A 12260-nucleotide genomic window follows, 5' to 3' on the forward strand; every position below is an offset into this window, starting at 1 on the left:
AAGAGTTTGGAGGGATATGGGCTGGGTGCTGGCAGGTGGGAATAGATTGTGTTGGGATATCTGGTCGGCATGGACGAGTTGGACCGAAGGGTCTGTTTCTGTGCTGTACATCTCTCTGATTCTATATGTTCACCTTTAATCCCCTGCTTAAAACTAACAGTAGCTAACGAGAAAAATTGTCGTGAGTTTTAATTTCTGCTTGTCAGCTGTCGATGCACTAACTGTAACTTTTCTATGTTGTCCCTAAAAAAAGTAAGTGTTTTGTGGTGCCACTTACCCCTCTCCTCCCTCTCTCCCTCCCTCTCTCTCTATCTCTGTGTCTCTCTCTGTCTTTCTGTCTGTCTATGTCTCTTGCACTCTGTGTGTGTGTGTGTGTGTGTGTGTGTGTGTGTGTGTGTGTGTGTGTGTGTGTGTCTCTCTCTCTCTCTCTCTCTTTCTCTTTCTCTCTCTCTCTCTCTCTCTCTCTCTCTCTCTCTCACATGCACGCACGTACACAAACTCACTCCCTCTCGTTCTCTGGCTTTGTTGTACACAAATGATAAATCAAAGCTTTCATTTTAGTCAAGTGGCCTGTTCTTTCAGCTAAAACTGATGTGATTAATCAGAATAGTAAAATCTCTAATCAGAAAATTAAAACTATACTCCTACGTTAAGCAACTACTGTATTTAAACATTAGCAATAAATTAATGAATTATTTTCTGACATCAAATATTTCATGAATGTTCTGGCACCAATGAACAAAAAATGCCCAACAGTCTGTAGTTGGAATGCAAAACTCTGTGGATGCATTTGCAAGTACAGACACCTAGTATGTCATTGCTATAAGGGAATATGGTCACGTAAAGTTACAGCTGTATGTTTTGAACATTTTGAATTAGACTTGAATCAAAATTTGGAATCAACATTTTTATTTTACAATATTAACAATCCCAATTTTTGTTTCTTTATGGATATCCTTGCTATTTTATAACATCAACAATGCAGCAAATTGATTTGGCCTTTGAATTTATGAATGTGAACCATTCTTGCAGAGAATCATTTTGAAATTAGGTTATATTTATAAGGAACACATCACTAGCTGAAAGAGTTTAGAAGATATTTCCTCATAAATAATTTTATTTAGATTGCAATGCCTTGCCATGTGTAAAAATAAATTATGACATTTAAATGAGTATCCTGTTAACTAATGAAGAAATGTCTTAAATTTCAATTTCAGCATAACACAGAGAGGTCTGCTTTATTTTGTGAACCTGGGTATATCTGAAATTGTTTAAACCAATCTAAAACTTTAAGACAGTTTAGTGTAAAATATCCAAGGGCAATGTAGTTCTGCTGAGACTAGTTATGTATTTGTTGCTGAAATGAGACATCTTTTAGGGGGGGATTGATTTGTACTGAAGTAAGCCCTCTAGTGTACAGGTGGCAGAATAAATACCTGAAGAATAATAGTTCCTATGTTATGGATCAATATCAGACCACAATTGTATTTCAGGCCACTCTCTTGTTAAAAACAAATTTGTTAATTCTGACAATTTAATTGTATTTTAAGAGCATTTAATGGATTCTAGTGGAAGAAAAGTGCATAGATCCTTTTGTGTTGAAACTGTTGCTATCTGTGTGCTCCATGGATTACTTTGTCCTTTCTGGCACAGCATAAATTGTTCAACTATTGTTATTTTTCATTGTTTTTCTAAATGTCTTATACATGTCAGAATTTAATACCTTATGCTGGATTTGCTATTTGATTTTGTTATATGATGGTTGCTTAGTGGTAGTTATGGTGTACATTTAAAATAGGATTAATTCTGAGTAATAGCAAACCGAGTTACGTTGCCAACTCAGCATTTTTAAATGAAGTATGTATGAAAGGAGTTCAGTTTGTTGATGTTCAAATACTGTCTTTTTTAATGTTGATAAAGAGCTGGCTTTTCATTAACGCCATTTCTTAATCTTTCACTTTGTACTGGTGACGGTTATATTGCAGCTAGTGCAAAATGTGTGCGTGAGACCATCTTATTCACAATGTAGCTTGTGCCACCAACCAGAATTTAATTATGGTCACTTCATTCATTTTTTTTGTCAATATAAAGCTGAAAATATTTTCAATTAAAATGTTTATCATCGAGGTCTGTTGGATTTTATTTGGTCTTACACTGGCAGGTCAGGGCTTTTTAATAGCTGGAGTAAAAGTTCTAATCACTGCTGTCTATAAGCTGTAGCTACCCTTGCATGTGCTTTATGCTGGGAAACTGTAATGCTTCTGCTAACTGAAAAACCTCAAAGGAGAGTTAATTGCAGGAAGGTCATGTTAAATATTTGTATTTTTTTCCCCACAGCATGAAATTTTTTTCACCTTTGAAATTAACGATTTACAAAGAATTTGATAATTTGTCTTTCTTACACAAACTAGGCAGATTACAATTTAGATCTTGTCCTACTGATTGTTCTCAGTCTTTCAATAATTTCCTATTTTATATTGATTTTTAAAATGATCTTATTTCAATTGAGCGAATTTTAAGACACCATTTGAGTTGTTAAATAGTCAAATTATATTGTGATATCTGCACGTATTTTGTAAAGCAATCTGGAGAAAGAACAGCATTGTATTTGGAGGACAAATTTGCAACATGACTGATTTAGCATGCCACGAGGGACTATATTACTGTGGTATGCTAATTGATTGAATTGCTTTGTTTTCTTGAGATAATCACAGTGAAATTGCATATTTTTTATGGCAAGCATGACTTTGGTAAAGTAAACACAGCTTTGTGGGACTGTAATGAAACAAAATGAGATGCAGCATCTCTGTATTTATTGTGATTCAGGAACATTTGAGGCTCTAACTATACAATTGAGAAATATCATGTGTTTTACGTTTATTAAAGCTTGGGTGAAAGATAAAGAGGAAAGCACAGCAATGTAAAAGCATCAAATAGCTTCGCATAAGTGAGCAAATGAAATGTTACAGGTTTGCATCATTTGGTGACAGATTTTGTTAAATTTAGATCACAATAGGAAAGTTGTAACATATTTTGCAGAGCTGCTTTGAATTGATGTAGTGTGACATGCTTTGGAAATAATAAGATTCGACAAGTGGTTTGACATCATCTAAAGAAGTTAGTCTCACTTGGGCTTCACATCAGCTAAAGATTGGGTGAAAATGTATTTTTGAATCACATGCCCTATATTTAAATAGCAATGTTAAAACATCAATCTGATCATCATTCAGTTTGATAATTATGAAAACTTTTCTGTCAACCCAAACCAATATTGATGAGCATGTGAAATATGAGCTTTACTTTTGGGTGATATACTGATTTGGGGAACACTGCATTTCACTCCTACAGAGTAATGCAAAACAGACATTATATACTATATTGATGTTTTACATTCCTCTGAGGTGTGTATTTTCATTACTAATGGTACGTAATGGAGAGCAAAAATTTGAGAATTGTTGTTGTATTTTGTTTTATTTGCTGAAGAATGTTAGATACAGCTAATAAGAAGGCTAACATTGTATTAGTATCTGCCAGAACATTGTCTAGTGGAAATCCTAACATAGAGTCATAGAGATGTACAGCATGGAAACAGACCCTTCAGTCCAACCCATCCATGCCGACCAGATATCCCAACACAATCTCGTCCCACCTGCCAACACCCGGCCCATATCCCTCCAAACCCTTCCTATTCATATACCCATCCAAATGCCTCTTAAATGTTGCAATTGTACCAGCCTCCACCACATCCTCCGGCAGCTCATTCCATACACGTACCACCCTCTGTGTGAAAACATTGCCCCTTAGGTCTCTTTTATATCTTTCCCCTCTCACCCGACACCTATGCCCTCTAGTTCTGGACTCCCTGACCCCAGGGAAAAGACTTTGTCTATTTATCCTATCCATGCCCCTCATAATTTTGTAAACCTCTATAACGTCACCCCTCAGCCTGTGACGCTCCAGGGAAAACAGCCCCAGCCTGTTCAGCCTCTCCCTATAGCTCAGATCCTCCAACCCTGGCAACATCCTTGTAAATCTTTTCTGAATCCTTTCAAGTTTCACAACATCTTTCCTATAGGAAGGAGACCAGAATTGCATGCAATATTCCAACATTGGCCTAACCAATGTCCTGTACAGCCGCAACATGACCTCCTAACTCCTGTACTCAATACTCTGACCAATAAAGGAAAGCATACCAAATGCCGCCTTTACTGTCCTATCTACCTGTGACTCCACTATCAAGGAGCTATGAACCTGCACTCCAAGGTCTCTTTGTTCAGCAACACTCCCTAGGACCTTACCATTACGTGTATTAAGTCCTGCTAAGATTTGCTTTCCCAAAATGCACCACTTGCATTTATCTGAATTAAACTCCATCTGCCACTTCTCAGCCCATTGGCCCATCTGGTCCAGATCCTGTTGTAATCTGAGGTAACCCTCTTCGCTGTCCACTACACCTCCAATTTTGGTGTCATCTGCAAACTTACGAACTTAACCTCTTATGCTCGCATCCAAATCATTTATGTAAATGACAAAAGTTAGAGGGGCCAGCACCGATCCTTGGGGCACTCCACTGGTCACAGGCCTCCAGTCTGAAAAACAACCCTCCACCACCACCCTCTGTCTTCTACCTTTGAGCCAGTTCTGTATCCAAATGGCTAGTTCTCCCTGTATTCCATAAGATCTAACCTTGCTAGTCAGTCTCCCATGGGGAACCTTGTCGAACGCCTTACTGAGGTCCATATAGATCACATCTACTGCTCTGCCCTCATCAATCTTCTTTGTTACTTCTTCAAAAAACTCAATCAAGTTGGTGAGACATGATTTCCCCAGCACAAAGCCATGTTGACTATCCCGAATCAGTCCTTGCCTTTCCAAGTACATGTACATCCTGTCCCTCAGGATTCCCTCCAACAACTTGCCCACCACTGAGGTCAGGCTCACCGGTCTGTAGTTCCCTGGCTTGTCTTTACCGCCCTTCTTAAACAGTGGCACCATGTTTGCCAACCTCCAGTCTTCTAGCACCTCACCTGTGACTATTGATGATACAAATATCTAAGCAAGAGGCCCAGCAATCACTTCTCTAGCTTCCCACAGAGTTCTCAGGGTACACCTGATCAGGTCCTGGGGATTTATCCACTTTTAACCGTTTCAAGACATCCAACACTTCCTCCTCTGTAATCTGGACATTTTGCAAGATGTCACCATCTATTTCCCTACAGTCTCTATCTTCCATATCCTTTTCCACAGTAAATACTGATGCAAAATATTCATTTAGTATCTCCCCTATTAAAAACTAAACAGTAGAAAAGCCTTTTCATGAATAAAGTCCACTTGGTAAATAGAGAGAAGTTGGTGTTAATATCAGTTAGAAAACTTCAGGATGTATTTTTAGTTTTTTGAACTGTTTATGAATCTTGAGGTTGTTTTGATGTTTCCTTTTCCTGAAAACCAGTCTCTTGAAAATGTTAGTGTTGTGATGTTCTAATGAATGTTATAACAAAAGATAAAAGAAAATAGAACAATGTGATCTAATTTCATAGGACTCAACCTGCAGAATACAAGGTTATAGTCCAACAGGTTTATTTGGAAGGACTAGCTTTTGGACCGCTGTCACAACCATCTGATGAAGGAGCAGCGCTCTGAAAGCTAGTGCTTCCAAATAAACCTGTTGGACTATAACCGAGTGTTGTGTGATTTTTAACTTTCGAGGAGAAAGTGAGGACCGCAGATGCTGGAGATCAGAGCTGAAAATGTGTTGCTGGAAAAGCGCAGCAGGTCAGGCAGCATCCAAGGAGCAAGAGAATCGACGTTTCTGGCATGAGCCCTTCTTCAGGAATCTTTTTTGTTACTTCAAAAAACTCAATCAAGTTGGTGAGACATTATTTCCCACGCACAAAGCCATGTTGACTATCCCGAATCAGTCCTTGCCTTTTCAAATACATGTACATCCTGTCCCTCAGGATTTCTGAAGAAGGGCTTATGCCCGAAACGTCGATTCTCCTGCCCCTTGGATGCTGGCTGCCCGCTGCGCTTTTCCAGCAACACATTTTTAGCTCTGATTTTTAACTTTGTCCACCCCAGTCCAACAGCGGCATCTCCAAATCATGTTGGGTTCAATTACAACAACCATATAGCTAAATCTTCTGAATGTTTGCAACTTTGCTCGGCAATTAAATTATCATGTTGCTAGTAACAACTATTTTTGCAAAAATGTGGTCAATACTTTTTTTTACGAAATTGTTGCGCCTCCCATTAATTAGTTTGAGTTATTTCTGCCAAACTTCAGCTATTTTGGCACATAGTTTGTGACATGTATTTAAAATGCAAATAATGCTCCGACTAATGGAAACAAGTTTTTGGGTTATGTTTAATTTTCGTTGATGACGTTGGATCGGAATTTACATCTAGAGCAAAACCATCTATATCGCTTTCTCAAGCGCAACTAATCTCGATATGTAATTTTGTGAAACTGGAATACACAAGGTCGACATGTAAACCGAGTATTTGCCTGTTAGAATCACCAGGTCAACATGTTTCATTTAAAAAATTGTTTCACGACCCTACTTAATACGTGAATCTGATCTGTTATTATTTAATGTAAAATTTAATGCTTTATTCCTAAACGGCAGACAAAAATGTTTGGCATTTTAAGTGTCTTGAACAACATTTTATTGTAAAATTAAAAAGGGTTTCATTGCGTGTCTTTATATTTCATAAAATTTATTGCGTTTTAATAAAGATCAGCGAAAAAAAAACTGGCTGCCATATATTATTTAGTTTGTCATTCTGAGTTGTGCCCGAACAGTGTTTAGCTAGGTTGTCTTTCGTAATTTAATCATTTAGCCGAATAGAGTAAGAGTTGAAAGCATCTCTGCACGGTACGGTTTGTGAGCCGATTTTCTGTATTTAACCTCCGTGGCATTGATTTTAGTTTGGCAAGTATTGTTTTCGTGATGTTGTAGTCAGTACAATTGGAAGACCGGAGAGCGGCACTTAGCAATTGGAGTAGGTGGAAATGCACTAAATTTTAGGAAGCTGCTGAAACGAGTGCTCCATTGGTTACTGGTAATTTGCTCTCACGTGCAAATTATGTGTGCAACTCAAGTCAAGACTAAGATTTTGTACCATGTTATCTTCAGTCTTCCGTGTTTAATATTACATGGAGTAAAGGGTTGAAGTTTCCTAACGCGATTCCTTTTGTTAACGGAAGATAATTTACTTTGCATGCAATTCATGAATGATGGTTCCCTGCTTTAATTCTGCTAAGGTATATTTGCAAAAGTATTTTTCTTTTTAATGTTTTAAAACGTTCCTCCATATGTACGGAATGCAAACTTCTTATACCATGGTATATGTTGAAATAGCAGGATTGATTAACCTTAACGTGGTGACCAGATTCTCTCAACACAATGGAAATGCATATCGTGTTGTCTAATCAACGCCATTCGATTTTAATATTAGGCGCCTTAAAAATTCAGACAAAAATACCAGTTATTCAAATGATGACGAAGTTACTGAACTCAGATGTGATCAACACTCTTTATAGATCTGTTTAAAATAAAAATAATTTGAAAACACAGAACTATTTCAGCTTCCCGTACCAGCAATGAAACTTCTCACAAAAACTGCAACTATTTTTGAACAACAAATTATAAACATTGACCAGAGGTGGAAGTGTCTCCCTTTTCTCAAAAAAAAGTTAAACTAATCGCCTGTAAACGATATTTTTTGTGGTTATGATATATTTCACTGAGCTCTTGTTTGGACTGGACCCAATTTTCGTAGTTTCTCACGGGCTCGAGTGGTGTGTATTAACAGGTTCTGAGGAAGATTTGCTGGCTAAAGGCAGACAGTCCATTCGAAGCCAAGCTGTGGGCAACCAGAACTCCGAGAGCGAAATTCTGCTGGAGGGAGACGACGATACGCTTACTTCACTGGAGGAGAAGGAGATTGATAACATGGCGGGTAAAATAATTTATCTTTCTTCACACCAGCTTAACGTTATAACGAAAGCTCCTTGTGCAATTTCCCAAACTCAGTCCTGGGACTGTTGCTGAGACAGTGATGAATTGGTCTGATCCTAATGAAGCCAATAAAAATATCATTTTCCTTCGCAATTGCATCGGGAGCTCTAACATTACATTAGCATTTGACTTTCCACATTTCCCTGTGAGCTTGATTTGTCTCCTTGCGCTTCATTCTACTAACCTTGAAAAGTTTGCAATGAAATGACATGATGGTCCAGATTTTGTTTATGAAAATATCTGGAACGTCAGTGACTGATGTTATTTCTTGCCGCCGATAACTTTTTTATAACGGGTTCATATTCGGACCCGATTTCCAGCTCTAAACTTCTCTTTGAAGGAAATATTCCAGCGGAGGGTTTGTTGCTCAGTACATATTCACCTATCAGATGATTATGTGTACGTTTGGTCAAATTTGTCTTCAGAAATGCGGCACAAAACAAAAACCGTCAAGACTAAAATGGTAAATATTTCCGTAATATTTAGCTATTGTTCATAGCTGTTGCGCTGACAGGTCAAGTCTCCGCAGTATTTCGATATATGACACTGAAGTGTGTGTCGCATGGCACATGCCCTGAGCAGCAAACAAGTTACTGCGGCGGTATGATTTCACATTGCTTCAGATGTTATTTTTCCTTACACTTTCTGTTTATCAGTTATCTGGGGGCGAGTCTCCAAATTAAATATTAAGCAGGAGAAATAATGCCCATAAATAAATAAATTGGATTCAGATCGCGTAAAAAAGAATTCAGATGAAGTCGTCTTGCGGTAGATAGCATCTGGGTTAGCCCTGCACAGATGAGACTTTGGTCAAAGCCTTCCAGAATACAAAAAAATCATTTGATCGGTATGCGCAGTGATATCTCATTCTTTCGGATGCCCTCTCCTTAGCTTCCAAAATTATTTCGCTTGTAAGTGAATTTCAAGACAGGTGGCATTGCTCTGGCTGTGGGCACTGAGCTTGGCTGTTACCAAGCTGAGAACCAGGAAGGAAGATAACTGCTAGCTCTGAAGAGCGGGTCGCTGCCACGGCTGGTGCAAAAAAAAATGAGGATCGCGCTTTCCGCTTGGGTGGGGTTGGGAGCGGATTGCTGTCATCGTTGCGAGAGGCTGCAGAAACCAGACTGTAGCTATGCCTTTGGTTCCTCGGGGTGCCTGGGGTCGGGGACGCGGGGGCTGCTAATTGGAGGGCAAAGAGAGAGGAATAGCTAAAAGTGGAGGATGAAGTATTCTTCAAGCGGGAATAGAGATTAGCTATGATGCTGCATTTTGACGAGTCACCAAGTGTTCAAATCCGAATTTAATATACATAACACGCTGTTGATTTTTATTTCTTTGAGTTATGTCTGTACCGTGAATGCACAATGTACCGAGAAATGACGCTTTTAATGTTTGAAGCCTTTGTATTATAGTATAGCGTGGTCAGCCACGATAATTTAAATTGTATAGCGTTTCAATTAGAAACTGCTCTTTTTAAAATATTTAATCCACGTGTAGAATTTTGTGCTTCAATATTATTTTCACCCTGCCCTCAACGAAAGTAACAAGTGTGAAGTTGTTTTGCGATGTAACCACTTTGCCAGTACAGAGCAGATATATGCAGTAGACAGTGTAAAGGGGTGAGAGCAGAGTTTAATTATAAAATCTTGACATTGGGAATAGGATTAAGCAGTAATCCTTTCTAATAAAGTCTGCAGTGTAAATTAACTGGAAGTTATCAGGGGTCTCCTATAGAAGCCCATGGGCTGTGTGCAATGCCAGATCATTGCAGATGGCTGCTGTGTTCTCATTGTAATTGAATGTCTCACCGTGATTGAAAAATGTTATTTCTCCCCTGTATTACATGTTAATGCATTAAGGGCACGGCGAGACGGCAGAGAACACGAGATGGTGATTCCATCCATTTTTGAAAGAGCTTGGGGAAATCAAGGCGGTTTTGTATCTATCTGCTGACCATCTGCAAACAGTATATTGTAGACTGGGAATAGAGGGCAAATCCTACTCTAATCTCACATGAGAATCGCCCGCTATTGTCGAGGTGGCATACATTAAGATTGATGAGAGATTAAAGACTGCTCGGGTCTAAGCAATCAATGAAAATGACAATTAATTTGGAAATTTTTTGGCAATTACTCACGGAATGATTACCTCTACCAGTTCAGCGAGTGAACCTGGTTTTACGTCTTTTTTTAAATATAAGGCCGTGATTGGAGTAATGAAGTTTAGCTGTTCTGAAATCTGCCCAGGCTTCAGTTTGAGATATGCCCCACGGGCGCTTTTTCTTTTAGTAAATTCACACGACAATATTGTTGCAAATGTACTTTGGTCCATTTTTTTCGAAATTAAGGACCATGTGTATGTATTTCCTAAAATAACTCTTCGAAAAACATGCAGAACAAAGGGTGGTGGTTACTGCATTTCACACTGTGGGTTGTTCTGAAATGAAAGATTTTGCGATGGAGATAGGTTAACCATGCTGTTTACGTTATTAAAAACGTTTCCCTTTGCCTTTTTCCTTCACCTGGCTTTCATAGTTCTATCCTTTGGAGCACATCAGATAAAGCAGCTATCGCTTCTTATGTTTATGTTTAATGCTTGAATGCTTTTGCTTAGAAATAATCCTTCTATAAATCCCTTTGTACTTAGTGATCATTACAGTGAAGCGCATTCAGCTGTATACCAACTGGGCAGCTGTGAAATGTGGATCCCAGTATATCAAAGCAGTGGCTATTCGCATAAAAAAGCTGCGTCCAAATAAAAAGAGCTAAATGTGACCTCTTTCAGCTTTGTTCTAATAAAATGTTTTGACCATTTGCAGTCATGTTCAACAAAACCGCTCGGAAGTTGTGGATTAGATAGTGGTAACTAAAATAGTACGTTTTAACATGGCATCCAGTAAGTTATTGAAGTGTAAAGTTGCTGGTTATTGAAGCAAATTATTTTGCAAAGATGTCCAGTTAGGCGAGAACCAAGCATTTGAATTCTTAATATACCCCAGTGTTATGTTTACTCAGGGTGTATTGTGACCTATTTGATTTTCAGATTTGTTTGTAGACTTTATTTTCGTATTGCCTTTGTTTGCGTCCAAAATCATATTTTTGAGGAAGCTTTGTCTTGCTCGGACTGACAAAAGCTAACACCTTTTAGTAAGCCATTGTTTTACTTATTTCTAGGACCTGTGAATTTCACCACTGCTGCCCAGCTCATTGCGCCGGCTGTCGTTGCTAAGGGAACGCTGTCAATCACCTCTTCCGAGCTCTACTTCGAGGTAGATGACGATGATCCCAGTTATAAAAAACTAGACCCCAAGGTAAGTCGGCGACGACATAGCTGGGATACTTTTTTTAAAAAAAGATGACGGCCTTTAAGTACACAAAATTTTAACCTTAGAACAGCTGCTGGTGAACATAATGTTGCCTCATTTACGTCAGCGGGCACGATTTCTCTTGATCTTTACAAAGCAGCAAAATGGCATTGGCTTAGCGTCCGAACAGATACTGTTTAACAAAGACAGCACTATTGTAATTGCAGTACATATTGTATTGTATATGTTTAATATCAAGACTGATTCGTGATATAAAATCCAGTTCCAGCACTTAAATATTTAACTTCTAAAATTGCAATCGTACCTTTTGCTTGTAATCAAATACTTTAAACCATAAGCTTAAAAATGTGTTGCTGGAAAAGCGCAGCAGGTCAGGCAGCATCAAAGGAACAGGAGAATCGACGTTTCGGGCACAAGCCCTTCAGGAATGGAGAAGGGCTTGTGCCCGAAACGTCGATTCTCCTGTTCCTTTGATGCTGCCTGACCTGCTGCGCTTTTCCAGCAACACATTTTTAAGCTCTGATCTCCAGCATCTGCAGTCCTCACTTTCTCCTATTTTAAAACATAAACCATTTTCATTGGTCTGCTATATTAATATGTTAATTATATTGCAGACCAATGAAAATAATGCTTTATGCAAATCCTAAATTTTAAGCGTATAAATGTTCGACTTAGGAATAAAGGTATCAATTTTGAAATTAAAATGAATTTCCTATCCCCAGTGTAAATAAATATGAAATACTGATACTATTCAAATCGTGTCTATAGCTGATTCTACCTCGTTCAATCATCTAATTACAATTTCCTTGTCGCTTGTATTCGCTCTACATGCTCAAAAAAATTGTTTTATCACAATGCATTTAGTAATCAGCATTTATTTCTGTAACCTTCCTGAGTTGTGCTTGTCACTT

The 12260-nt window shown here is 38.4% G+C and overlaps 1 protein-coding gene across 1 annotated transcript in view; it reads left to right on the top strand.

The window, feature by feature from the left end:
- The window catches only part of lrba (LPS-responsive vesicle trafficking, beach and anchor containing), an 897133-nt gene that overhangs the window by 502349 nt on the left and 382524 nt on the right, over nt 1-12260 (top strand). Inside the window, exons 38-39 of the mRNA XM_043699616.2 lie at nt 7819-7965; nt 11198-11334. Coding sequence (XP_043555551.2) covers nt 7819-7965; nt 11198-11334 — 284 coding nt within the window. The remainder of the gene's footprint in view (nt 1-7818; nt 7966-11197; nt 11335-12260) is intronic.

The sequence above is a fragment of the Chiloscyllium plagiosum genome, unplaced genomic scaffold (assembly GCF_037043375.1).
Source record: "Chiloscyllium plagiosum isolate Xiang-an unplaced genomic scaffold, Cpla_swu_hap1 HiC_scaffold_1, whole genome shotgun sequence".
Taxonomy (NCBI): domain Eukaryota; kingdom Metazoa; phylum Chordata; class Chondrichthyes; order Orectolobiformes; family Hemiscylliidae; genus Chiloscyllium; species Chiloscyllium plagiosum.